This window comes from Panthera onca, chromosome F2 (assembly GCF_046562875.1).
Source record: "Panthera onca isolate mPanOnc1 chromosome F2, mPanOnc1 haplotype 2, whole genome shotgun sequence".
Classification (NCBI taxonomy): Eukaryota; Metazoa; Chordata; class Mammalia; order Carnivora; family Felidae; genus Panthera; species Panthera onca.
This window is the reverse complement of record NC_138356.1, coordinates 45,290,924-45,304,299: the sequence shown is the minus strand read 5'-3', so window position 1 is coordinate 45,304,299 and position 13,376 is coordinate 45,290,924. Positions and strand designations below refer to the sequence as shown.

Sequence of the window (13,376 nt, the reverse complement as noted above, 5' to 3'; positions counted from 1 at the left end):
ATCTTCCTGCACTCTTCTATAGGAGGATTATTAGACTTCTCTCCTGAAACCAGGGTAAAGTCTCTGTCTACAGTGCTAAATCATAGTGTTCAAAGTCTAATGGTAAGAGAAGTCCATCATAAACTTTGACATTAGGTCAAGGACTTTTCCATCTTGTGCTTTCAGATAGGTCAGTCATGGAGTTGCATGCTATTAACAATCATTATATTGCTTTTTATCAGAAGGAATAACACACAAAGAATTAGAATAAACAAAAGAGGATAAAACCTCGAGGGTATCAATTTTAATATCTGTGAAAACCAAAAATTCCAAATCTAAATTGTCCAATTCAAAAATACCATAACACAGAAAGGGAAGAGCTGAAGTCTCAGTAAGAGAATTGTGAGAAGTCTTATTTTAAAAACCTAGGGATAAAGAAAACCCTCAATGTTGAGTATTTTGGAGGCATCCTACTCTCCCAGAGCCCAGCGGAAGAACAGAAGTTAAATAGCAAGACACTTTTGCAGAAGTGTTGAAACAAACAAGAAAAGGTTTTATTTTGAAAATACACTCTTTAAAGATAAATTTGGCTTCCATTTTCCATATCTAGGTGCATCCAACAAGATACAAAAACAAACAAAACAAAACAACAAAACGAAGACCCATGACATTATGTACAGAGCTCTAAAATGAGCTGTGAATATCTACAAGAAACTAGCATATACTCTTTGTGAAGGGATGTACTTGTGTGGCTTTCTACAGTCCTCAGTCCTCGAGAAGAAGAGTTAACTCCCTGGAGCTGCAGGTGCGGCTACAGCAAGGGAAGAGCTGGGGTCAGTGAGGGGTTGGGGGTGCGACCCTTGGGTGGGAGGCGTGGAGAAGTGTCTGGGGAGGGGAGCAGCGGCGGCACGGGACACATCCTGGGCTTCTCTAGAAGTCCTGCCGCGGGGTGTGAGTCAGGCTGTGCCGCCGCAGATCACAGTTTCGCCTGAACACTTTGCCGCACCGCTCGCAGCTGTAGGGCTTGATGTCTGTATGGGTGAGAAGGTGAGTTTTCAGATTACTTCTCTGATTAAAGGTTCTTCCACATGTGGGACATTTGTGTGGAGATTCCTGTTCAGATGTGAAGCAAGCAAAGGATTAATCCTTCACACCACCACCGCACCCTTCTCAATAGTTTCTGTTTATCGGTATCACAAGCGTTAACATAACACGCGCACGACAACAAAAGAGGGGACTTGCACGAACAAATCTGGCTCCTAATCCTCCAATCAAGAACGCACTCGCGCAGGCACACACAGAGGCCCGATTACACTGATAAGTGCCGGTGGCCACCGCGGTGGGCTTTGTGATTTCCAGCTCTTTACATTTCATCACCGTGTCACAGGCAGGAAAAGGAGGAAGGAAAAAACTCTAATCCACTCTTAAGGAACGACATTCTCCCGGGTAATAAGGCTCCTCTTTGCTGGAAAATTAAACTATTCCTCAATGTTCTGAAAACTACAAATTATGAGGCCCCTGGGAGAGAGAGCATATGGGATTTCACTATGCCTCCATTATCAAAATTACCTTTATTTCCTCCCAAACACGAAAGCTTTAAATGCAGGGCAGATCAGATGGAAAAAAAAAAAAATCTAAAGTTAGGACTTAGAATAAAGAGAATGGCCTTTTCTTTAAGAAAAATATAATAATGCTTTATGGTAGGTAAGAGTAATTTTTTGCATAAAAAATGCTGAGTGCTGCTTTTCCCCACCTCGAAAACTAAATCTAAACAGAGCCTTTTAAGAGAAAGAGCTTGCCATTGAACACCTTTGTGAGCAAAGATGATAAAACGAAACCAGCCATTGTTTTAAAACAAGAAAACAAACTTACCTGCATATGTAAAGTTTTGTGAACCGCTAGAGTTCTAGACTGACAAAATCCTTTCCCACACTCCTGACATTTGAAAGGTTTTTCTTTGGAATGGATATACCTGAAAATCAATATAAGGTTTCATTGAAATGGTTTTACACCACGGTGAGGAGTTTCTTTTGACAGTTACTCAAAACCAAGTCGTGAAAGGGCAGAAGAAACGGGATTCCCATTATTTATGTTTATAGATTGTATTTTTTTTTCTCTGTGTAATTCTGTTTATGGTTAACCTCAACTAACAGATTCTTCAAAACATTCACCGGACGCCGGCTTTATCTACACTTGATCGCCCTCTCTGGTGTATTCTGGAGCTCAAAATCGTGCCGAATGAGTCCTTCTTGGTCTCTTCGGTTTTCTCTGGTATTTAAACTGGCCAAATCAGGATGTTAGGCAAGGCCGACTCTAGGGGAACCGATTTTACCCAATCCCTAAACAGCCGCGGAGGATCCCAACAGGAGTCCCAGTGCTGTAGAACTACAAGCAAGAGTCCAAGAAAAGATACCCCACCCCCACTCCTTGGAAGCTTCTACCCGATGAAAACACTTACGTTACAGTATTTCTTCAATTGCCATTTATTAATGCAGAGTTTAAGGTCGTAGGGTGTTGCGGGGTGGGGACCCGTTTCTAAATTCAGTGATCTCAAGACCCCCATAAGTAAAATAAAAGAAAAGTCGCCTTGGCAGGCTCTGGGGCACACCTGGGGGTAGGGAGATAGGGAAAGGAGGGTACCCAGTAGAGGTGGCCCGAGTAGATTTCTAGAAATGGTCTGACAGCAGCTAGAACTGGTACCCACGGTGGGAAGGTCTTTGGGGTCCCTCGGCTTTATTGGCCCCACCCCCCATTGGCGACCCGGAGGAAACTGGGAAACTCATACAAAGACCAACCCACCAGATTGTAACTGCCTAAGAATGAGGAAAGGCCCTTCCGCATCCCAAACCAGGACGCAGCCAGAGACAGAGGAGGAAAAAGGTAACAGTTGGGGGTTAGCTGTAGCTGGCCAGGAATATATATATTCCAAATATATTTGGGAATATATTCTGGTTTAGAGGGGATTTTGGTGACACTTAGACTGTCTATCAGGACTCGGTACTCTGAACAAAGTCGACTTCCCTACCCAGGCCAACCTCTTTTCCAACCTCACCTGTGATCCCGCAGATGATCTTGCCTCCGGAAGGCCTTGTGGCAGATGTCACACGTATATGGCCTCTCGTCCGTGTGGGTCCTCTCGTGGATAAGCAAGTTGTAGGATTTGGTAAAGTGTCTGCCGCAAAACTTGCAGATAAACTCTTTTTTCGTTTTGGAGGGCAACCTCCCTCTGGAGGGCTTTCTGTCCGGAGTCAATTTACTGAGCCCCGAAATGGGGCTGCCTAGCCCCGGGCTCAGCTTGGTCAGGTCTCCCATCTTAGGGGGGTCCTCTTGCGTGGCGGCCACGGCCAAGTTGGCAAAGTCAAAACGGGGCCGGTCTTTGTGCAGGGCTGGGAGGACATGGGCAATGGCTCCCTGCTTGGGGTGGAAGAGGTGGGTGGTAAAGGGCAGAGCCGGGAAGGGGAAGCGTGCGTCCACGAGGCCCTGCGCCGCCGCCATCTCGGTGATGGTGGAGCGGGTGATCTCGTGCACGTTGGGGTACCCCAGCGTCCAGTGGTTCATGTGCATGGTCTGCACGGCGCTGAGACCGTACAAGCCCTGCAGGTGGTCCACCGCGGCGGGGAAGGTGTTCACGGCCTGCAGGAAGGAGTAATTGGTGAGCTGCAGCGACGGGTGTAGCGGGATGGGCGCCGGCAGGGCCTTGCTCCCCATTTTCCCTGGTGCTGGGGGGCGGAGGGAGCCGCCCCTGTCTTCCAGGACTCAGAGGCAGGTGGGCGTGGGGCTCCGGCGAGAACCCAGAGAGACAAAGGCACGCAGAGAAAACCCTAAAAATGGCAGGAGAAGAGAGGGGGAGAGTTGTGACTATTATCCTAGCAGGCTCGGCCTGCCCTTTGGCGCCGGCGCGGGTTACCACACCTTCCTTCAAAGTCCTCCTTCCCACTCTACTCCAGGGCCCCCAGAAGGAGTGGTGAGGGATCCCCACAGCGCCTGCCGTGCGGGTCCGAACCATGCTCAGACCCGAGGCCAGGGTGTCAGGCAGGGCGGGAAGTGGCTTTCCGGCGAGCCGGGCGCCCCGGCGGCCCTTCTGTGGGCGCCCAGAGGAAGGTGGGGTTGGCGGGCACGCACTGAGCGGAAGACCCAGGCCCCGGGAGAAAGAAAGGCGGGCTGGGGGAAGGCGGTGCTTCAGCGGAGGAAGCACCCAGTTCAGCCCATCCAGCCCACCCTGTCCGGCGAAGGTCGGGCAACCGCGACGGCCCGCGACGCCAGCACCCGCAGGCCCAGGGCCGAGCCTCTGTCGCCGCGGCGCCTCCGAGCTCTCCGGGCAACGACGCGGACGGCCCGGCGGAGCCCGGGTGCTGCTGCTCCCCGCGCTGCGCCCCCCGCAGGCCGTTCCGCCGCGTGGTCGCCTTTCCCGCGCTTACCCCGGCCACGCCGCGGGTGCGGGAGCGCAGCCGGGGTGCGCTTCGCGCTCCAGGGCCGGAGGGCCCTCGGAGGGGCCGGTCTCGCCCCGCGTTGACCTCGGAGGTTTTCTTTTTCCTTCCTCTGCCTCAGTCCCATTTATCAGCGGTGACGGGCCGCAGGAAAGAAAAGTGACACCTCTGGAGCCGGTTCAGCCTGGAATCGCCCCCTCCTCTTTCCCAGGAGCCGTCCCCTCCCACCCCCCGACCAAGATCCCTTCCAGATGGTTCAGGCTCTCGGGGGTGGGGTGCGGTGGTAGGGGATACGGGTGGGTGGGCGGAGAACCTCCCTGAGGCCGGAACCCCTTCTCCCAGACTGAGCGCCAAGCTCTCGGGAGGCGGGAGCGGCTTCCCGGCCTGGCACCGGGAGCCGCTCCTACACCAGGGAGGCCTCAGGAGGTGAGAAGAGAGGAGTGGAGAGGAGAGTGGACTCCCTGGGGAAGGGGCAGCAGGGGAGCCACGGAGGGCCGGTTACAGTGCGGCTTTGCCAGCCTGGAGGAAGGTCGTTTATCTGCTGGGAGATGTGTGCGGCCTGGGCCTAAGCAGGGAGCACTCACTCCCCTCTTCCTGCTCCCCCAATGGCAATACAGAGGTCTGATTTCAGACCCCGGTTCCCCAGGACACCCTACCTGCATTTCAGGGAAAGGCCCACCTTTTCCCACCGCCAGCCGCCTTTTAGCAGCGGTTCTGCCAGCTCCTCAGACCTGGGCCTTGCCTTTGAGGGAGGCTCCCCAGGTGCGGGACTCCCAGCTAAGTGCTTGCGAGGGGCCCGCGGATCGATTGGAGCCATTCAACCTTTTAAGCCTGGCTTTTGAACCCAGCCGGAAGGTGGGAAAGTTTGTCCAGTGTTCCTTCACCATCCATCCCTTTACACGCCTGAATCTATTCTAGTGTGCTGTGAAGTGTTGCCCGCGGGTCTGAGGGCAGACTTGGGAGACTGCGATAATGACACAGCGCTCTGACAAGGCAGAATTTGGTCGCTGCCGTGAGGCCCACACCTTCTCTCTCTCCTCCTCTGGAATGCTCAGAGACAGGGATTTATTAATGAACCGCTTCTGCCTGGTCGTATTAGGCCTGGGAGTTCAGACCGGGGGTTAATGAGAGGTGTGGAAGAGTCAGAGGGTCTCAGTCAGACCATTCAACCGAAACTGTAAACCTCCATTAGTAATAAACTTTCCCACCACAAATCACGATTCATTTTTGTTCAGTGGCAACCCTCAAGCCCTCCTAGAAAGGCAGGGAAAAAGGAGTCTACTAACATTCCTAGTAATCTATCTGATTATCTCATTTTCCATTAAAAATAATAAATTACACGTTTATTTCCTTCTTTTTGTGTAATGAGGATTTTCCAGAGATTCAAAATATTATTTTTCCCCTAGTGTTAAAAAGCGGTTTCCCCCATAGAGAGGAAACCGAAATTATTATTTGGGTGTATTCCCAGACTAGATTTCTTAGAAATAAATACAGGAGGCAAAGTATAACTCCCACCACTGTTATGGGGGGGGGGGGTTGTCAACTGAAGAAATATCACCACCTGTAATTTCCACTTCAAATGCACAAAGTGAAATCTGCCATAAACATTATGCATTAATTCTGCCAGCAAAAAGTTGAGTGCCATCTTCCTGCCATTTTCTTCAAATGGTTTGTAACACAAAAATTAGCAACTCCATTACAATTCAGCTCCAAAGCAGCATAAACGTGCTATTTCATAGTAAGTTTTCATTTTAATTTGCAGGACAGATAGTTTCTCCATAGAAGAAGAACAAACCAGTGGTGACTTCAACCCTTTTACAAGCAGAACAACTCTAAATATCCACCAAACACTTTTGCCATAAATAATCAGGGACTTTAGATTTCCACTCTCCCACTGAGTTGCTGGAAATATATGTCAAAAGATGTTTTAAGTCAACGAAGAGAGCTGAAGTACTTTCATTTTGTCTGGAGTGGAGCATGTAGTTCCCACACTGAGCTTCAGGCAGTAACAGAGGTCATCATCCTCTGCTGTCATTTCTCCACTACCCCTTTTCGGACCACTAGTTACTTTTAATTTTACAAGGAAAGAGCCAGTGAAAAACAAATATTTTGGTGAAGCTGAGACTAATTTTCTTTTATCAGTCTTCTTCACAGGGATTTCCAGGCATGAACAGAAGTTTTGTAAAATTTAATTCACTGGCTGTCAACAAGTGAGATGTGTACCTACTAATTTCATTTCACCGAAGCTTTCAAAACATGGGAGAAAAAAGGTACGTGGTAATCTGATAGAGTCTTGCTCTTTGGTAATGCTGTGATTACATTCGGTTATCTAAAAATAAGACACAGTCAGGGGTCATCTGCTAAAACCTGTGTGCTAGTGTGAGAGAAACGACTGATGGATCCATAGGCTCGCTGAATTTCAACCCAAGCCACAATGGAATTTTACATAAATCAGAGCTATAGTCCCAGTAGATATAAGGAGATCATTTAAAAAGTACTAACGATGGCCAGACTGGATCAGGTGAACAGAGGAAAAGGGCCGCGAAGTTCCTGCCCCTTTGCCGCGCCTCTGCCTTTCCAAGGAGTTAATTAAATTAAGATGCCTTCCGCATAATCTGGGTTCTGTTTCTCTCTGCTCCCTCGCTCTCCCTGCGTGAGTAATTTTCTTGTTTTGCTCAGGACTGCAGTTTGTTTAGCTGAGAAAGTAGCTGTCTGCGCCGTTTCGCTTCGGGAAATGCCAGCCCTCTTTTGTTCTCTAGGTTCTAACAGGTAGGGAGACGGATCCCCCCCGCTCCCTCCGCAAACACCTTTTTTCTCCTTCCTTCCTGCAACCGCCACTACTCCTTTCTCTGTTGCTCTTACACGAGGAGGCGAGCGTTTAAACCCTAAGGGAATTTGCCTTCTGCCCCCTCTCCAGGACTGGAGGCTGGGAGGAAAATCAAAAGCCCAGCACAAGGTTGGAGGATTACCTAGGACTGAACTGTAACTTCCCTCTTGCAACGCGCTGGCTAGGCAGGCACTGTGAGTCCCCGCGCGTCCGCGCTGCGCTGCTGCGGCTGCCCCGAGCTGCTGCGGCTGCCCCGGGACGGGTGGACCAGGAATACTGCGGCACCATCAGAAGCACATGGGATTATGGGGTTTTATCTGAGCGTATGTTGAGCAGCTTTTCTAAGAAGCCTTGCCGAACACTTAGATTAAATGTCGCAAAACAGAACTAAAACAGCGCGTACAAGTGTGTGCCGTTGGGTGTTAGCTGGGAGTGGTGTGCCTGGAATCCGATTAAGTGAGAAACACAGTGCCCCAAGATTGCATCCATATGATTTCTTTTCACAGTTCTGAACTTGGGGCACGCGGGACCGAGAATCTGAGTGTCCCCCACACCCCCGACACCCATCCTCCCTTCCTTCCTTCTGGCGGCTGCAGCCCCTTCCCAAGGCGGACACTCACCTCCCTCGGAAAGGTCCGCCTGGGCACCTTCGCTCAGACCCGGCCCAGGTAGTGAGGCGCACGGCTCGGAAAGGTCATTGGGTCCTCGCTGGGCAAACTTCTTTTTCCGAGCGGAATCCCGGGAGCCGCGGACATGATCTGGAGGACGACGAGCAGCAAAAACGAGAGCGGATCCTCGCCTTCGTGGGGGACTGTGGACGTGGAGTTTGTAAAGCCCGGGGGGTGGTTAAGCCGGGGCTCAGCGCTCGTCCGGAACCCCGCGTCTCCGCGAGCCTCTTGCCGCGGACTCCGGGTAAGGTCGGAGTCTGCAGCCTCGCAGGGCCATCACCCTCCAGCAGCGCGCGCTCCGAGCTCCGTCCCCGCCCGCGTCCCTCCCCAGGCTGCTCGCGGCCCGGAGTCCCGGGCTTTAGTAGCAGCCCCGCCTCCCCTTCGGGCGGGCGTCCTGCAGCAGCGCGGGGCCCGTGGAGCCTGGCTCCGCCTCCGAGCCCGGCGCCCGCTAATGGTCCACTCTGTTTACTTGTGTTTGGATAGCAACTGAGTCTTAAAGGCACAGGTTTGCTGGAGGTTCCCCTGTTACAGAGATGAACCGAAGGTGACTCAGTTCAAAATTCACACACAAGCAAAGCCCACCCCCTTCCTTCTCCGTGCCACTTTTCCTTACACTGTTAGAAACCAAACAACTGGTTCTCTGCGTCCTGAAGACCCTGCAGAGAAACCCAAAGGGCTTTTTGTAGTTTTACTTGGCGCTCTCGCCGGATTAATTTCCACATCTTAACACGTTTAATATAACTATCTTCTCCGTAGGGTAAAGTCAATCAGTTCTAGATTGTATATTCCAGCATATATCACCCTTCCTTCAATTTTAAATGCTGCTTTGTACATACTTTTTGTAAATTATGACTATATCTGTAGTCTGCTCTTGCTTGCTGTTTTCAAAACGAAGTTTGTTTTTAGAGGTGACAATTGACTAATTTCGTAATTACTGCAAAGACATGTGGAATGTCCCAGAAGAAATTTCTTCCAGTATTCAAGGTTTAATCAGCCAGTGTACATTTTATAAGCAGTTAACCAACTTGGTTAAAGGGGTGGGCATCTGCAACCCATTGGCAAACAATAAAGAATCCATCTGGAATGGGTGAAGAACAATCACTTTAAATTTTTAGGAAAATACTATTGTAGCTTCTCAAAACATGTACATCTTCATTTCCAGCAAAAAAAAAAAAAAAAAAAAAATGCAGTTCACTTTTCAGTCTCCAGGAAAACTTAATCGAATTTGAAGTGTAGTGATAAAATTTTCAGGTTCTTCTAAAGGTTTGGTCCTGGGTAAGCGTAATTGCAGAACGCACTTCAGCTAAGCCGTAAGTAGGGTGACCTAGTGACAGAAAGGGAATGACACACTCATTTTAAACAGCCTCTTTCCAGATGAGATCTGTGTGAGCAACACTGAAGAAAACGCCTTTCGTCCCAGACGAGTCGCCAGAGGGGATTTGCGTTAGCCCCCGGCAAGTTCGCGCTTTGAGGGGCGCCAATCTTCCAGCCCAAATGCTGTGTACAATTCAAAAGTGTTCCGTCAAAAGATGGTGTTGGATGTGCCGCCCCAAAGGACAATTACAATAATCTCATCGTGTGGGGAAGTGGGTAAATATAAGCAGAAGCCTAAAATTTGTCAAAAGGTTAACCAGTAATTGGTGAGCCAGGCAGAAGCTACGAGATATTATATTAATAAGATACAATTCCTTCTATTTTATTTATGTCCAGATGGATGGAATTTTTCGTTCTTCTGATAAAACATAATTCAGGGATAGTAGATCTTTTTTTTCCTTTCTTTCCAATTTCAAATTCTCCAAGGTTAAAAAGTGAGTTTGGAATAGCGAGCCAAGTGTTTAATATCCTTCAGCATTTAACTGCTTAAAGTAGATTTGACAAACAGCATGGAGGTAGAACGCGTAGGAGTTTAGGTGTTTTTTTTTTTGTTGTTGTTGTTTTTTTTTTTTAAACAACAAGTTTTCCCTAGAGGGTTCTTTAGGGGTCCTTTCATTTCAGCGCTCAGTCCTGAGTTCCAACTACCGGGATGCCTGCGGTCCCCTCTCTCTAACCACCTCATTCCTTCCGCAGCTTTTCTCAATTTGGAAGATTTGGAGGGAACTTTCTCTTCTTTCAGACCCCCAGGACACACACTCCCGGGTGGTGACCTGAAGAGTGTTCCTACGCTTCGTATTTCCTCTTCCAAAGTGGAGGCAACTCCCCAGCGGTCGGCTTCACACCTTCCCACCCTGTATGAGTGTGTGCAAGGAGCCGCCTGCTTTTCCTGCCGGGTAGACAGAAATTCCAACTTCCTACGAGCATCGCCCTCTTTCCTCAAACCTCCTGGGCCCAGGTTTTTCATAAACGTGTTTACCTCGCCCACCCCAGCCTCTGAAGTTCCACAGTGTTGTCTGGGCTACGCCGGCCCGAGGGCTGCTGTTGCTTGAACGGTAGGGAGGAGTCGACGAGTTCCGGGCTTTGCTGGAAGACGCTTCATGGGGCAGCGCCTCGGGAGCCTCTAGGCCGGGCCGCTGCACTGGGCAGGTGCGCGCCCCAGGCCGACAGCAAGCGGGGGGCTGAGCGCCGCGCTGCCCTGCACGCAGGGCTCTCCCCGGCCATCTCTGCGCCCACCCCGGTGGGGGACCTTGAGTTTCTCCAGGCTCAGCCCAGGCGAGCCCCTCGCCCACGCCAGCGTCTAGAGCGCACGTTTTGTGGAGGCCCACCCAGGAGCAGCCTCGCCGGCCGGACTCCCCAGACGACAACGCCCCGCTGGGAAGATAGGCCACCCGGCCCTCGGCGAGTTGTGGGGTCCGTGTGTGCCGAGAGGGAAGTCCTGGAGCCTACAGCGGCGCAGCTACTCAGGGGGTCTGAGTCTCTGCGCAGCCGTCTCATTCTCCCTGCGCCCTCCCGGACCTGCGCCGCCGGTTCACTCTGACATTTCCGCCAACTCGGTCATCTGCTGTCCTCGCTCTGGGTTCTGGGTTTTCGACACCAAGGACGCTTCCAGGGCAATGGCTAACAGACCGACGAGGAGCGCGTGAGCAGTTGTGTTCAACCCCGAACTGCTGAAAGTTTACGCCCCCGGAGGACTCGGCGAAGGCCGGAGAGAGGAAACGCAGAGTTGGAGGAGGAGGGGGCCCGCAGAGTAGTCCCCTCTCCCCCTCCTCGGCCCACCCAGGAGGCTCTGCCAGTAAAGCAGCGAGCAGGTGTCAGACAACAGGTTTCCTTGCAGTTGACTCCGAGCCTCTCCCACTCTGACCGCGCGCTGCGGACATCCTAAACGTGTTTACCCCTTAAGATACAAATTATGGTAACCCCATCTTTTTTCTCCAGGGATCCCAGCTGCCATTACCTCTGTGGACTGGCCTCCCTTCTCCCCAGACTTCCTCAGCCTCTTTAGGGCGGAGACCTTTTGCATTTGAACTTCGCGCACTGTTAGCAGCTTTCCCTCCCACCTCCAGCCCCGAGGAGCGGGAAGCCCAGGTATCCTCTGGGCTTGGGCGCTGTGAGGAGGTCTGCGAAAACCTAAAGGAGGATCGCGGGCATTGGGCTCAGAACTGAGGGTGTGGAACAGGGACCAAAAGACTAAGAATTTTATCTTTTAGAAAAGTATGTTCGAGTCGGCGCTCTACACTGGGATGGGCTGGGAAAGTGCAGTCGCGGGTAGAGCTCCGCGGCCCGCGGGAAGGGCCGCAGCGCCCCCTGGAGGCAATTGCCGAGCACTACCTGTCGCGGGCGCCGGGGGCGGCCACCCGGTGAGAGTGCGGAGCCGCCAGAGACCCCGCTGGCCGCTGGATTCCTTTCACCTCGACCTGGGCCCCTTTGCTGTGGAGGAAGAGTCCTGTGCGCCGCAGGGTTTCTGGGGAGAAGGCCTTGGCCTGCTGTCAGGCCCTAACGCTGGGGCCTTGGTGAACGCCCCGCGCGGTTCCTCCTCCCGCCGCGCCCCCCCCCCCCCCTTCTCGACTTTTTGCCTGGAGAGAATTTCTAAGACAAGTTTTCGGACTCACGGCGCCGCTCTGGGAGGCTCTGACTTTCGCAGGGCAGGGCAAGACCCCAGGTCTGACCCCAATGCAAGGAGTTCGTGGGCGGTCCTGTTCTGATCAGCTCAGATTCCAGCCGATTCCAAGGCCTCAGACATTGTCCCTGTGGGAGAGGCAAGAGAGTTTCTCTGGGGACCGTATTAGGAAAGGCTGACCCACTCCCACGACTTACGCTTCCTCCTACCCCATCATTTGGCGCCCTGTTGGGAATGGGTCTCCTGGACCGACCATGCTCTCCTTAAGGCCGAGAGCGGGAAGAGGCGCGTGGCGAGGCTCCCAGATCGCCCCGGGAGGCTTCCCGGAGCAGGACGTAGCGGAGGGGTGTGGGTGCTGAGGGCCACTCGCCGCTTCCAGCCATCCAATCCCTGGGCCCAGCCACCTCCTGAATGGGGCCAGGCCGGTCAGCCTCAGGCAGCGCTCTCCCTGCGTCTGTGCCCTCGCTCAGCTTCACTCCGCTGGAGGCCGAAGCTGGCGCCCCTCCAGCCGCCGGTTTGCGTGGCACCGAGTCACCGGGAAGGGGGAGCTGTCTGCGTAGGCCTTAGATCGGGTCGGATCTACGTGGCCGTTGCAGGGGTGGGCGAGCTTAGGGGGAGACCCTCTTGTAAGCCTGGGTCCCATCGGTGTTTGGCTTTCTCCGATGCCGAAGCAGCGAGGACCAGCGCCGAATCCAGGCCGCCCCGCGATCCGACAGCCTTTCTGGAGTCGCGTGGTGTTGCGAAGGCCCTGGCGCTTGAGAACGGCTCCGCGCCTTCGTGCTGCGCGGAGTCTGGAGAGGTCCCGCTGGGGGGCAGGAACAGGTAGCAGCGTGGGCTGGCTCGGCACGTGCTGGGCGCGGGCGGAGAACAGAGGCCGGGAGGCAGGCGCCTGTAGCCAAGGGCATGGGCTTGGGCCAGTGTGCCGGGACAGGGCGCGCGCTCAGCGTCAGTGCCCCCAGGGAAGCGGATCTCCTGAAGTTTGCCTCGAGAGAGCCTGGTCAAAGCCTACGCTCCCGAGCCAAAGGACAGCTTCGAATTCAAGGTGCTTTTCTAACGGAGCTCGTTGGTGTTCGTGACTAAGAAGACCTAAGCATCAGAGGACAAGACCCAGGAGCTTCCCAGGAGGGACGGCCCTGTGGCTGGTGCTGGGGCACCTTCACTCGCCCAACGTGGGACTGTCCCAGCCCTCGCACTCCGAAAAGATACTCAGCAAAGACTAGGACAGAATCTGCAAGCCTATTTTTGTTACGCTTTCACTTAAAATACAAACAGACAAACAAAGTTACTTGCCAACGCTTTAACACTGGGAAAATTCAAACGAAAAATCTTGATTTCCAATGGGTTCCCATCGCTATACCGCGGTGAGCTAGCTGGATCGGAGCAGTTGTGCTGTCGGTTCTCTGCAGTCTGTTTTTTAAATGTATTAGATTACCTTGGAGTTTCCAGTACTCGCTGCAGAGGTCATTCCCCTGGGACGCTGGGAT

The 13,376-nt window shown here is 52.6% G+C and overlaps 1 protein-coding gene across 2 annotated transcripts; it reads right to left on the bottom strand.

Annotated features, from left to right (window-relative positions):
* Positions 1-511: 511 nt before the first annotated feature.
* On the bottom strand, positions 512-9,038 carry OSR2 (odd-skipped related transciption factor 2). Of its 2 annotated transcripts, none has more exons than XM_060611011.3 (4): positions 7,854-9,038; positions 3,032-3,800; positions 1,852-1,951; positions 512-1,092 (listed from the first exon to the last, which is right to left on the bottom strand). In XM_060611011.3, the coding sequence occupies exons 2-4, from the start codon at positions 3,685-3,687 to the stop codon at positions 910-912; spliced, it is 939 nt and encodes a 312-aa protein (XP_060466994.1). In that variant the 5' UTR covers positions 3,688-3,800; positions 7,854-9,038; the 3' UTR covers positions 512-909. The 2 variants fall into 2 exon arrangements, with proteins under 2 accessions (XP_060466994.1, XP_060466996.1); XM_060611013.3 differs by having other exon boundaries at positions 512-1,010; positions 7,854-9,032.
* Between the last annotated feature and the right edge of the window lie 4,338 nt (positions 9,039-13,376).

Excerpts from the sequence above, each read along its gene's own strand:
- OSR2 (XM_060611011.3), bottom strand. The coding sequence starts at position 3,687 with ATGGGGAGCAAGGCCCTGCCGGCGCCCATCCCGCTACACCCGTCGCTG. Across the intron at positions 1,952-3,031 it reads GATCATCTGCGGGATCACAG|GTATATCCATTCCAAAGAAA; the intron begins GTGAGGTTGGAA and ends ATTGATTTTCAG. Across the intron at positions 1,093-1,851 it reads ACAAAACTTTACATATGCAG|GAATCTCCACACAAATGTCC; the intron begins GTAAGTTTGTTT and ends ACATCTGAACAG.